At 36.9% G+C, this 15,116-nt stretch overlaps 1 protein-coding gene across 1 annotated transcript in view; it reads right to left on the minus strand.

The window, feature by feature from the left end:
• Positions 1-15,116, minus strand: part of COPG2 (COPI coat complex subunit gamma 2) — a 158,405-nt gene that overhangs the window by 139,900 nt on the left and 3,389 nt on the right. Inside the window, exons 4-5 of the mRNA XM_031013057.3 lie at positions 12,729-12,800; positions 2,613-2,692 (exon numbers count right to left, since the gene is read on the minus strand). Coding sequence (XP_030868917.1) covers positions 2,613-2,692; positions 12,729-12,800 — 152 coding nt within the window. The remainder of the gene's footprint in view (positions 1-2,612; positions 2,693-12,728; positions 12,801-15,116) is intronic.

Raw genomic sequence — 15,116 nt, forward strand, 5'->3', positions numbered from 1 at the left:
ATACAACATTCATTTCTTTATCTTACAGTTATAGAAGTTAGAAGTCCAACACTGGTCTCACTGGGCTAAAATCAAGATATCGGTAGGGCTACAGTCCTTTCCGGAGGCTAGAAGGGTGAATCCTTGCTTTTTCCAGTTTCTAGAGGTTACCACATTCCTTGACTCATGGCCCTCTTTCCCCATCTCCAAATCCAGCAACACTGCATCTCTGACCTTGTTTCCATCATCACATCTCTTACTGACACCTCTTCTGCATCCCACTTCCATTTTTAAGAAGTGTAGTCCTTAAAGGGCCCACCTGAATGATCCAAAATAATCTCCCTATCTGCTGTTTAGCAATCTTAATTCCCTTTTGCCATGTAATGTACATATTCACAGGTCCTAGGAATTGGGACGTGGACATCTCTGGGTCACTATTATCCTGCCTACCACAACTACTAATCACTTAAAATGAACTATTAATAGAAATACACCATAATTCAAGGCAGCCTAGCAAAACTCGGAGGCAAGTATTGACAGCTAAAAGAAACAAACAAAAAACTCTCAGTCAATGACTAATTTACTTTAAAATTTTCAAAATATTAGTGAATCTAGCAATCTAACTGAAGGTTTTCTGGTTTTTTTTGTTCGTTTGTTTTTTTACTTGTGGTAGACACCATTAGTTAACTAATCTGACATCCATTTTCAACCCCTTCTCCCTTTTCTGTCCCTAATACTTGGGCTATAAAATACTAAATACTCATTTTCCTGGCTTCCTAAGGATAGTCATATAACACAGTTGTGCCAAGTGAAATCTAAAAATTGCCTTGGGAAAAGATATTGCATTCCTGATGAAAGAGGCAGATGGTGTGGCCTTCCCTGGCTTCCTTCCCAGTACCCCTCTAGCCTTGAATGTGGTACATTGCCAGTAATTTGGGCATCTATTTTGCAATAATGGAGAATGTCCAAAGAACTCAAGAGACACTACCCTGGCACTGCTGAATGACTGAGCCAACACCAGCTACTCTAAGCCTCTAGACTTACGATTATATGAGAAAAAATAAACTCCCATCTTGTTTATGTCACTGTTTACATCCGCTTTTCTGTTATTTTCTGCTGAAAGCTTTCCTAATTGAAAACTACATTCCATACTACTACTGGTTAAACACAAGCACCCTCCTCTAAACATTTATTATGTTATACAAAACCAGATTCACTTCAATGAGTTATAGTAATTAAAAAGGCAACTATTTTAAAAATAATGTTCATTACACACTTAGAACTATAAATTATATATACTTATTCTAGGACATTTGCAAATTATAAAAAGTTTAAAAGAAAATAAATATCAGCCACAATCCCAACCATCCAGAGATAAGTCTGTGTAACTTCTATCCATATTTTTTATATATATACATAAAATGTTTTTTTTTCCTGAGACTGAGTCTCGCTCTGTCACCCAGGCTGGAGTGCAGTGGCACGATCTCGGCTCACCACAATCTCCACCTCCCAGGCTCCAGCGATTCTCCCGCCTCAGCCTCCCAAGTAGCTGGAATTACAGGAGCGTGCTACCAATGCCTGGCTAATTTTTTTGTATTTTTAGTAGAGACGGGGTTTCACCATGTTGGCCAGGTTGGTCTTGTCCTGACCTCAGATGATCCACCTGCGTCGGCCTCCCAAAGTGCTGGGATTACAGGTGTGAGCCACCACGTCTGGCACATAAAATGTTCTTTAAAGTGAGACTATATGGAATACGTAGATTGACTCCAACCCCCATTTAGCACTTTATGAAGACTTAATTATATCAGATGTTTCAAAAATATCTCTAAATTTTAAAATATTTTATAATATGATGATATGGTTAATTAAATAATTTTATCAATGGTAGACACGTAAGTTGTCCTTTTTTCTACTGTAAATGGTGTTGCAACAAACATCAATATATATAAGTTTTTCTGTGTTATGTCTGATTATTTTCCAAGGATAGTTCCACAGATGTGGCCTTACTAGGTCAAAGGGATAAAGCCTTTCAATTATTCAACAAATGTTGCTAAATTACTTTCTAGAAAAATTGAATCAATTTATTACTCTGTCTCCTTTGTACAAGAGTATGTCTCCCTTACACAAGTACTGAATGCTGCCTTTTTGCTTTTTTGCCATTTTGATGAGTAAAAAATATTATACCTCATTCTTGAATTTTTAATTTATGTTTTTTGGTTACTAGTGAGAACGACTATCTAAAGATATTTAGATCCTTTATATTGGTTATTTGATGAATTATCACTTGTTTCTTTTTAAAAGTTCTTTATATATTACAGATGCTAGCCTTTGATGTATTTGTTGTAAATATTTTATTTCAGTGCACATTATCTTTTACTTTTTAGTTTTATCCATTTTTATGAAAATTTTGATGCACTCAAATCTATCAGTATTATCTTTTGTAACTTCTTCCTTTGCTTTATCAGATAAGGATGGCTTTCACATGATGAAAACTTCATTTTAGAAAAGAATGCTTTAAGATATTATATTCTTTTAAATTCCTATTGGCTTTCTTATGGTCAAAAAATGAAATCAACAGAAAGCAAACAGCAAATATATAAGTATCTCATCCTAGATTTTGACCATTTACATACCTGCTTGTGACAATTATCACATCCTCAGAGATGGTAGCCATTTCTTTGATGGTAAGGTAGCACATTCTCCTCAATGTTTGCTGAAAAATCATTTATAAAAGGTAACAGATTATTCATTAGGAAATGGTTTTTTAAATTATTTGAAGTGAGGACCCCAAGTAGATATATATTTTAGAAAGATATTCTTTAAAAGAGTCTCATCTACCAAAAAAAAAATTAATATCTGGGTGAGAAACTATTCAGAATACTAATATTTCCTAAACACAACTGATGCATCGACACAATAGGTAAAAACTTAAAAACTCAATTATATGGATCTTTCTACTGAGAGATACAAACTTAGACTATGATAGCTTGAGTCCAAAGACAAAGGTTTTTTGTTTTGTCTTGTTTTGTTTTTTTGAGACGGAGTTACGCTCTGCTCTGTTGCCTAGGCTGGAGTGCAATGGCGCAATCATGGCTCACCACAACCTCCGTGTCCAGGGTTCAAGCAATTCTCCTGCCTCAGCCTCCCGGGTAGCTGGAATTACAGGCACTCACCACCACACCTGGCTAATTTTTGTATTTTTAGTAGAGATGGCGTACAGTGTTAATTAAAGGCTCGTTCCTGGAAAATGTGCAAACTCTGCACTTTCCTCAGTTCAGTGTATACCAATGTTTCCTCCTGAACCCTAAATGAGATTTCTAGATGAATACCTGGATCCAAGTAAGTACTAAGCTAACAATGCTCCACCTACTCTCCCCGACTCAACTGGATCTCTGATTTATTCATACACTATGGATAAATGGGCAGCAGCCAGACACCAGGTTCCTCTAGTCTGTCCAGCCTCATCCCTTACTAAGTAACCTCAAATTTCTTTTAAGTAGAGAAACCCAAATACATCAGACGCAGCTCCAGAGTCCAAGCTATGGAGAAAACCTTGATACTACTGAACCCATTAAGGAAAGAAAAGAGAGTGAGGATCCTCGTGGTGATTAAACACAGAAAAAAAACACACACAGAAAGCCAGTATAGGCACACACATGGGGCAGATCAAAGCTACTATGAGAAGAAAACAAAAAATAAGAATCAAAATTTCAGGAACACCCCACCCCAATTTAAAGAAAAAAAAAGTTCTGTGAGAAGCAGAAGAAAACTAGAGATACAAAAAAAAATTTCATTAAAACACAAAAAATGGGGGCTCAACATTATTAGTCATCAGGGAAATGAAAATTACTTATCCAACGAAAAATTAAAACCACATTTCAGAAACTACCTCACACCCACCAAAATGGTGAAAATTCAAAAGACAAACAACACAAAATGTTGGCAAAAAATGTGCTCTTAACCACTAAAACATACTGCATAAACAAATACACAGAAATGCTGAATAAAATCAGAACAAAAATTTTAAATGTGTAGCCAAGGACAAAATAAAGAGAAATTCACAGATGCTAGAAATGAACACAACCAAACATTCACAGCCACAGAAGGATCTTACTGGCATGGAATACAGTATCTAACATCTACCAAAATGAGGTTCTAAAAGGTATATTCTTCAAGCACAAGGAAAATCATTCCAGAGTAACTCAGAAATAGAGCAAGGAATGAAGAGTTTTTAAAAAGTGCTAAAGACAGGAGTAAGTCACAATGAGCAAACAAGACTCACAAGAAAATGATGGCATAGAATATATTAATGTAAATGTGTACGTGTGTATGTATATATACACATACGTATGTTGATATACTCATATACGTATAAGGAATCAGAGTATCCTAAGACTCTCGAATTTCCCATGAGTAGGGAAAACACAAAGATGAGTATTCGATTTTGATAAGTCAAAAACCCACTGCAATTCTGAGTATAAACAATAAAAAAACTTCGAAAGTATTACCCCACAGGTTGCTGATGCTCTGTTTATTTCTAATCTGTCTTTTTTTTCCTCTCTGCTTTATTTTGGACTTCTACTGCAGTCTTCAATGACCCTCGGTTTTTTTTGTTTGTTTGTCCTACATCTCTAATTTGCTATTAACCCCATGCAGTGTAGTTTTCATTTTATATATTTCTTTTCTTTTTTTTTAATTTTTGGGAAGTGTATTTGGATCTCTTTGTATCTCTCCTATTTTATGCTTTATTCTTGTTATGCCTTCCTTTACACCTTAAGCATATAGATCATGTTAATAGTTGTTTTAATGACATCATCTGCTCATTCCATCACCTTCACCATTTCTGGGTTTGTGTCTGCTGATCCATTTTTCTCCTGTTTATAGATAATATTTCCTGTTTATTTGCATATCTGATAATTTATTAGATGCTGCACATTGTGAAGTTTATTATTTTGGTGTATGATCTTAAATAGTATTGAACTCTATTCTGTCGTGAGGGAAGGTTAACCAGGACTAGTTTGTTTGTTTGTTTGTTTGTTTTTCACTTTGAGGCTTACTTACAGGCTTTTTAAAGTTTTAGTGTAAGGTTATAGTATATTCCCATTACTTAGGTAATAATTACTTATGAATGGTTTCCTTTTGAGAACTATACCAGATGTCTTATGCAATAGAAGGTCTTTCCACTCTCACTGGTGGGAATACAAACTATTCTGAGTTCTGTGTTTTTCGGATTCTTTCCTTAGCTTTGAGTAGCTTCCTTTTTTACACACACAGATCAGTTTTTACTTAACCAAAGACTCCAGGGATAGTCCTCAACAGATCATGGAATCCCTCCCTCTCCTCCTTCCTTCTCTCCCCGCCCCTCTTTTTTCTCTCCAGCTCCTTCTTCTTTGGTATTCTGCTTCACAAATTCGAGCTTTCTTGGCTCCCAACCTCCATTCGTTTTCTCAACTCTGAGAGAGAACTAGGCCTGTAATCTGTTTCTGGGCCATGATCTAGTACAATCCTAGGGCTGACCTAGTTTCCCTTCTTCAGATCACAGTCCTGGGATGCCTATTATCCAATATCTGAAAACTGTTATGTCATAAATTTTGTTTGATTTTCTAGGTATTTATAGTAGCAGGGTAAATCCAGCCCATTTACTTTATCATGGCTGTAAACAAAACAGAAAAATGTTCTTACTATCAAAATAAATGGCAATTTATCTAGTTATTCTTTTATTATTAATTTCCAACACTATCCCATTGTAAATAAAGAACACAGTCTATATGATTTCAATCCTTTGAAATTTGTTGTGTCTTGCTTTATGGCTCAATATACAATCGACTTTTTGTAAATGATCTTTGTGCTCTTCATTTACATTTAATGTGGATAATGATATATTTGGGTCTATATCTACCAGGTCATTATAAGATTTATGTTTGTCCTGTTTGATCTATGTTTCTCTTCCTCTTTTTTTCCCCTTCTTTTGGTTTGATTTTTTAGCTTTTTTTTTCTTTTTGCACAATTAGTTTGGAAGAGAAAAATAATTAATTTTTAAAAAATCAATGAAACAGAAAGCTGGTTCTATGACAAGATCAATAAAGTTTATAAATCCCTAGACAAGCTTCCTAGGAATAAAAGAGAGAAAATACAATTTACCAATATCAGAATGAAGGAAGAGACACCACTAAGGATTCTGCAGACATTAAAAGAATGGAGGAATATTATGAAGAGCTTTATGCCAAGTTCAACAATTTAACTGAAATTCCTTGAAAGATACAAACTACCAGAGTACACTCAAGAAGACAAATAACCTGAATGGCATCATATGTACATTTTTTTAATGAAGTTAATTAACCCCAAAAAGCCTTCCCACTAAGAAGACAGCTGCAATAGTGAACTCTAACAAACATTTAAGGAGATCACAAGAAAAAGGTCAATATATAAAACTTCATTTAATTCTAGAGACTACCAATAAACAATACAAATACAAAAGCATCAAAACATACTATCTACTTTAGGGGTAAATTTCACAAAATATGTGCCAGACTTGTACACTGAAAACTATAAAATACTGCAGACAGAAGTTAGAGAGACTTGAATAAAGGGATATATACCATGTTTGTGAAGCAGAAAACTCAATAGTGCTACAATGTCCATTCTTCTAAAATTGCTCTTTAGATTTAATGCAAGCCCCACCAAAGTTCCAGCAGGATTTTTATATCTATATAAAAAGATTATATTATATATAATATAACCTTGTCTATTTCTAGATATCTACATATTTCTATATTATCTATATATAATATAGATATTTAAAATCCATATGGAAATGCAAAGGGCCCAAAAGAACCAAAACAATTTTGAAAAATAGAAAAGATTTGCACTATAAAACTTACTATAGATTTTAAACCTATAGTTAATCAAGACAGCACAGAGCTAAAGTAAGAACAGACATATAGGTCAATGAGACAAAATAATGTTCCAATGTGCCAATGTAACTCAATCATCTTCATCATCTCCTCCCCCTCCTCCCCTTTCTCCTTCCATATGGATATTCAATTGTTCCAGAACCATGTGTTGAGAAAATGAAGAAAGAAGAAAAGGAAGAGGCAGTGGATGGAGGAAGAGAAAAGAGGTGAAAAGAAACCAACCATTACTTTATACCATATACAAAAATTAATATGAAATGGATCATAAGGTAATTGATATAAAACTACAAACACCCAGAAAAAAAGCACAGGAGAAAATCGTTCTCCCCTTCGGTTAAGGAAAGATTTCTATGATATGACATAAAAAGCATCACCTGCAACAGAAAAAAATTTGATAAACTGGACTTCATCAAAATTTAAAACTTCTGCCCTTTGAAAGACTTTAACAAAATAAAAACATAAGACACATACTGAGAGACAATATTTGTGAAACATATCTGATAAAGGATTTGTATCCAGAATGCATAAAGACCTCTTAAAACTCAATAATAAGAAAATAAACAATCCAATTTTTTTAATGGGCAAAAGATATTAACAAATCCTTCACCAACAGAAGATATACGGAAGGTAAAAATACAAATGAAAAGATGTTTGAGATCATCAGTCATTAGAAAAATGCAAATTTAAGCCACAAAGGGATACCATTATACACCTATCAGAATAGCTAAAATTAAAAACAAAAATAAAAATGACAATACAAAGTGCTGGCCAGAATGCAGAGCAAACTGCTGCTCTCATACAGTGATGGCGGGAATGATTACAAATATTTTAGAAAAATGGGTTGGTAGTTTCTTACAAAGTTAAACATACCACACCTACATATGGCCCAGCAATCCCACTCCCACGCATTTATCCAAAAGAAATAAAAATGTATGTTCATCCAAAAATCAAAACATGAATGTTTATAGCAATGTTGTTTATAATCACCAAAAACTGGTAACAAGCCAAATATCCTTCAACTGGCAAACAGATAAACAGAGGTACATCCATTCAATGGAATACGACGACAAAATAGAAATAAACTACTGATACAAACAATAATATGGATGAATCTCACATGCATTATGCTAAGTAACTGAAAAGAAACTCAAAAAAGGCTTCATATAGTATCATATCATTCATATGACTTCCTGGAAAAGGCAAATTTATAAGGACAGAAAGGAGATAGATTGCCAGGGGCTGAGGGAGGCAAGGAGAAATAGATGATAAAGAGACACGAGGGAACTTTTTGAGGAGATGGAAATGTTCTAAACCTCAATTGTGGTGGTGATAACACCACTGTATGTGTTTGTCAAAGCTCATAGAATGATACCCTAAAAAGGATGAATTTTACTGCATGTAAAACTACACTTAAAAAAAAAAAAAAATAGTCCAGTAAATGAAAAGGCAAGCCACAGACTGGGAGGAAATATTTACAAAACATCTGTCTGATAAAGGACTTCTATCCAGAATATATAAAGAAACTTATAACTCAATAAGATGACAACCTGATTTTTTTTTTTTTTGACACGGAGTCTTGCACTGTTACCTGGGCTGGAGTGCAGTGGCACGATCTCAGCTCACTGCAATCTCCGCCTCCTGGGTTCAAGTGATTCTCCCGCCTCAGCCTCCCAAGTAGCTGGGATTACAGGTGCCTGCCAGCACACCCAGCTAATTTTTTGTATTTTTAGTAGAGACAGGGTTTCACTATGTTGACCAGGCTGGTCTAAAACTCCTGACCTCATGATCTGCCCACCTCAGCCTCCCAAAGTGCTGAGATTACAGGCGTGAGCCACCAGGCCCAGCCGACAACCTGATTTTTTTAAGTGGTAACAAATTTTAACAGACACTTCATCAAAGCAGATATACAGATGGCAAATAAGTACATGAAAATATGCTTAGGCCGGGCGCAGTAGCTTACGCCTGCAATCCCAGCACTTTGGGAGGCTGAGACGGGCGGATCACAAGGTCAGCAGATCGAGACCATCCTGGCTAACACAGTGAAACCCCGTCTCTACTGAAAATACAAAAAATTATCCAGGTGTGGTGGCAGGTGCCTGTAGTCCCAGCTACTCAGGAGGCTGAGGCAGGAGAACGGCGTGAACCCGGGAGGCAAAGGTTGCAGTGAGCCGAGATCATGCCATTGCACTCCAGCCCGGGTGACAGAGCAAGACTCCGTCTCAAAAAAAAAACCAACAAACAAGCATTATCTAGAAATTCCACTTGTAGGTATCTACTCCAGAAAAAGTCTCACTGTGTACATAAACATTATGTGCAGTATCATTTGTAATAGGTAAAATGTGGGAACAACTTATATCTACCAATGGGAGAATGGATAAATAGAATTACTGTATATTCACATACTGGAATTCCATATAGTAGTGAAAGTAAATAAAGTAGAAGTACATGTCACAAGCCAGTAAATCTTAAAAATGTATTAATTATAAACACTGCAGGCCGGGCGTGGTGGCTCAGGCCTATAATCCCAGTACTTTGGGAGGCCAAGGCGGACAGATAAAGAGGTCAGGAAATTGAGACCATCCTGGCCAACATGATGAAACCCTGTCTCTACTAAAAATACAAAAATTAGCCAGGCATGGTGGCACGTGCCCACAGTCCCAGCTACTCCAGAGGCTGAGGCAGGAGAATCGCTCAAACCCGGGAGGCGGAGGCTGCAGTGAGCCAAGATTGCGCCACTGCACTTCAGCCTGGGCGACAACTCAAAAACAACAACAACAACATTGCAAAATAATAAGATGATGTTATTTTTATATTTTAAGACACACAAAAATGCAAAGTATTGATTACAGATGTAAACTATGTAATCCTCATATATTAATATAAACAAGGATAGAAGAATACCAACTTCAAGACAGTAATTACCTTCTGGTAAACGAATGCTCGTAACGGAAGGAGCTACACATATTTCTGGCAAAATCTCTCTCTTTGCCCCAAAACAATCACTCCCTCAATTCCGTATTTTTGCCTAAGGAATCATTAAAACTAATCACATCATGCTGTACATGGCTACTTACCTCAGTCACTACAAAAAGCCTAAAATATTCTGGTCATTATTCATAACCTGCAGACTTATTCCTTGCATCTGGGTACAGCACCTCGTCTGACTCCATTTTCCACCCTTCTAATCAACGCCATTATATTCTCTGACACTTTCATCAGCAAAATCCCCTATATTCTCAAACTCTTCTCTGAATGTTCCCATCTTTTTCTCTAACTGAAACCTGGCTCTCTCCCAGGGATCCTCCTGCAACCCTCTGAAATAGCAGCTGTTTTCTCTCCCATAACCCTCATACCACCAGGCCTACAGGTGGGGAAGCTTATGCCTTTATACTATGTCACCTGCTACCATTGCTGGTTGTCCATTAAACCCCAGGTCACTTCCCTTATTTTTAAAAAATACCAGTACCTTGTTCACTGTCTCTCCAATGCAATCCCAGTAATAGTATTGGTGATTTTAATATCCATACAGATGGTATCTCTAAACCTCTGACCTCTTCATTCCTCGACCTCCTCTTCTCCAATGATGCCATCCTCCCTACAATGATCACCCACTGCCACAGCCTATCAGTAACAGCATCCCTTTCTAATTTCATTCCCAAGCACTCACACTCCTGACTCCAAACTTCTTTCACTCTCTCTTGACCTACAATCCACTGGTTCTACCAACTTTTTGCTGTCCCTGTCAGCCCGTTCTTGCTTCCCTCCTAACCGAAGATTCCACAGTCGATGTTCCAACCACTCAACTTTTTTGCTTCTCCCTCTGTTCACTAACCTGGCAAAACTTCAATCCTGATTAAATCCTATCTCTAAGCCTTCAGTGCTTTAACCTGCAGGCTGTAGCTGGAGAAAAACATGCACCATGCTACTTGGTAATACTTTAAATTCATAAGCACTAACTTCAACAGGCTATTAGTCCTATCGAACAATCCTACATTTCCCTAATCCATTTCCTAGAAGACAATTTCATATCTTCTTTTCTTAGTATAAACCTCTGTCCTACAGGCTTCAAAAGTTTGTCCTCATCCTGTTTCTTTCTTACTCTGCTTCCTTTTCTCCACTACATGTCCAGCTTTTCTTCCCAACTGCCAGCCCTCTGAGTAACAGCAGCCTTGGGAAGACACCTGGCTGCAAAAACAAAGCCACAAAAGAGGCAATAGCCTTCCATGACTTATGTAACAGCCTCCCTCTGAACCCTACTCCAGCAGCTCAACCTGCCTAGTTTTCTAGTCTAATTCCTCTAATAAACACCTAATTCCACAATACTCATAGTGGTTCTGTTTCCCTGTCTGAACCCTGAATTTCTGCTACAGGAAGTGGTTAAAAGAAGACCTTAAAGATATGAACCTGAAGTTGCTTCTCTGATTTGATTGAAGGTATTAATGACCAGTTTCCAACGGTAAAGGGGCTACTAGTAGTCCATGGCATGCAGTGGCAAAATATTTAAAATCATCATCTGCAGACAAGGACCTACAGAAGACAAAGCTTTGGGTAACTAAGTAGTTGATGCCATAGAAGATTTTAGTAAAAATAAGTTGTATAATGGGTTAATTAGTTGTTTCTAGGTACACTGGAGAATTCTTTTCTCAGGAAAAGAAAATGATGAGCTCGGAGTTTTAAAATCACTACTCAAATCTGGGTAAGGGGGCCAGAAATCTGTAACTGTCTTCATAGAAAGCCTTATATCATGTGGCTACAGGGCTGAGACTTCTACAAAGTATATCCTGCAGGTGGCTCAGTTACAACGCAAATTCAATTCACACTCTTGCAGGACATCTTACGTTAAAGTTAGGACCTTGACTGGCAAGGAATGGGGCCCTGAAAAGTAGACTGAAGATATACGGACAGACTCTAATGAAGCCAAGTACCCCGAACTCCTAAATTCTGTGACATCTTTTGCTAGTAGAAGCGTCAGTCCTTTATCCCATATGTGAGGAAATTAGTCTTCCTTTGCCTGTAGAGTATATAATGGCCTCCCCTGAAACAGCTGCATTACAGGGGACTGCTGATCTTCCTGAAGATCTACTCCTAAAACCTCTCATTATTTAGATCCATAACAAGACTCAAATCTCAAGAGGTTCTGGGGGTTGACACAAAATGTGACATGTGATGATATGCAATACATACCAAAAAACTGCAAGATTTGGCCAATTTATGTTAATGGAAAGCTGGAAAATACATATCCCAGAATTACCTTCCCTGTATGGTTCTGCCTTAGAGCTAGGCAAAAGAAAAATGTACACAACACTTAGAAGACAGACAAAAAGCAGCAGCCGTATGTTCTGAAGGTCAGGGTGGCCTAAGGTAATGAGAGGCAGATTTAGTTTGTACTCATTTTTCTTTTCCCTTATTCCACTTCTTTTTCCTTATTCTATTCCTTATTCCCCTTCCCCACTCCACATCCAGCTCTTCTTCTCAACTGCCAGCACTGCTGACTAACAGCAATCCCAGGCCCACCGGAAACTTGACTAAGAACTGACAAATGTGGTAGCTATGTGCACTGACTTCTCTATCAGTCCACCTTCACAGTGTCATGCCAGAAGCTAGGTATTAACAGTCTTTATGACTTCACGGGTAGATCTGCAGGGAAAAGTTTTACACTGCATACTTTAATTCTTCCATTTTCACGTCTTATAATGAACATTTATAAGTTTTATAAGCAGTTAAATAATTTAAAACATTTCAAGCAATGCTCCCTAATTTAGAACACTCTTAGTTCCCTGGGGAAAATAAATAAAAGGAGGTTTTTCATCGTAAAAAAAATTTAAAAAGACTTACATCATTAGATTGAAACAATCGCGTCATTGCAAAGAAGGCTTCTGTAGCTTCCGTTGTTCCAAAGTGTTCACCCTAAGTAGAATTTAAAACAATTTTTAAATTTAAAAAAAATATATTCATATATATGTACATATACACACACAGGATTTTCTATTTCTGCAAAAATCCTTTAGAACTCAAGAAAAAAGAATCTCTTTGTAAACATTCTGCCTCTGCAATTTTTCCGGCTTTCAATGTATAAACTCACATAGCCATTTATCCCCCCTTATTTAAAATAATTCAGTATCGCATACCATGCTTAAAAGTTCTGGCATAGCGATCTCTAACATTTTAGTAGAAAGTATTTGAAATTTTCCTGAAGTATTGTAGTTTACAAGGAGGCAGAAAATTATAGCACTCACAATAGGACATTATTATTACACTGCCTAAGAGCAGAGATCATATCTATAATGCCCAGCACAATGCCTAACATGTCATGGGAGCATAATAAATATTAAAATATAAGGAACTATCTATTCAGAATCTCAGCAAAATGGCAAGAAGGGGACCAACCAAAAGGGCAGGAACCAGATTCATCATATTAAAAAACTAGGCTTAAGGGGCTGCTATGTAGCTCAATATTGGTTCAAGCCCCTAAAAACATGCTTTGGATCAGAGCTTCAAATGCTTTAATGAGCATGACAATTCATCCTGGGATCTTGCCAAAATGCAGATTCTGATTCAGTGGCTCTGGGGTAAAGCCTGAGATTTTGCATTTCTTTTCTTTTCTTTTTTTTTTTTTTTGAGACAGAGTCTCACCCTGTTGCTCAGGTTGGAGTGCAATGGCGCAATCTTGGCTCACTGCAACCTCCACCTCCTGGGTTCAAGTGATTCTCCTGCCTCAGCCTCCCAAGTAGCTGTGATTACAGGTGTGCACCACCACGCCCAACTAATTTTTTGTTATCTTTAGTAGAGACGGGGTTTCACCATGTTGGCCAGGCTGGTCTTGAATTCCTGACCTCGTGATCCACCTGCCTCAGCCTCCCAAAGTGCTGAGATTACAGGCTTGAGCCACTGCACCTGGCCTGAGATTTGGCATTTCTAACAAGTGATTCTAACAAGTGATGCAAATGCTGCTGATCTGGGAACTACATTTTCTGAGCAGTGGAAAAAGTGTTAGATAACGTATTTCAAAACATGTCAAATCATAGATTACCTCAAATATTATCATTTCAATATTTAATGTCTTCACTAAAAGCAATCCTATATAATACATTACACTCAATCACTTTTCAGAGCTTCAGATTCCACATAAAATATAACTAGTCTTCAATCTATTTGCCATAGGTATAAAAATAAATTTTGGTGAAAAATACTGACAGTTTAGGATGAAAGACAAAGTACAATAAGTTTATACTTACTTAAATCAGTGTATCCAGCCTGCTCATCAGCAAGAGATTTATCTCTCTTTCTTTCACAACTATTTACTGAATACCCAGAAGTCTGTGTGCTTTTTAGTTATACAGGAAAACCTTACATCCTACTTTTTTACTTGAAACTCAGAAAACACATGGATATGTCAACTCTCATAGAAATTCAAAAGTATCTTTCTATAAAGCTCTACCAAGTTCTAGGCAAAGAGATAAAATTTATGTTCCCAAACCTGTTTATATAGTTAATTGTGTTTATGCTGTGCTTGGTAATTTCCTTATCAAGATAATTAAATGTTTCAACATGAGTTGCCTCATTGAAGAGGTAATGACCAACATAAAAATACATGTTACTCTCAATCAACTTTGACTATTCAAAACTTTTGTTTATACAATGGATTTGGCCAACTTGGACACAATGCGTGCTATGAAAAGTTAAACCCAATTGACTATGCTTTAAATGTTTCTCATATGCTGACACAGAGGGATTATGTTGTTTGTGAACAGATATATTTTATTTAAAACTATGTGTTTGACGATCGGGCACAGTAGCTCATACCTGTAATCCCAGGACTTTGGGAAGCTGAGGTGGGCGGATCACCTAAGGTCAGGAGTTTGAGACCCACCTGGCCAATATGGTGAAATCCCGTCTCTACTAAAAATATAAAAATTAGCCAGGCGTGGTGGTGCCTGCCTGTAATCCCACCTACTCAGGAGGCTAAAGTAGGAGAATTGCTTGAACCAGGGAGGTGGAGGTTGTAGTGAGCTAAGATTGCGCCACTGCACTCCAGCCTGGTAACAGAGCGAGACTCCATCTCAAAAAATAAAAAAAACTATGTGCTTGTTGCTTAGTCTTCATTTGTAAACAAGAAAACTTTATTAAATCTCTGAATGAGGTCTTCAGTCACAAAACAAAGTAAAGATAATATATTCTCTTAGAATTCAAATTGGAAACCATGGTTATCTTAGCACCATATGT

Source organism: Gorilla gorilla, chromosome 6 (assembly GCF_029281585.2).
Source record: "Gorilla gorilla gorilla isolate KB3781 chromosome 6, NHGRI_mGorGor1-v2.1_pri, whole genome shotgun sequence".
Taxonomy (NCBI): Eukaryota; Metazoa; Chordata; class Mammalia; order Primates; family Hominidae; genus Gorilla; species Gorilla gorilla.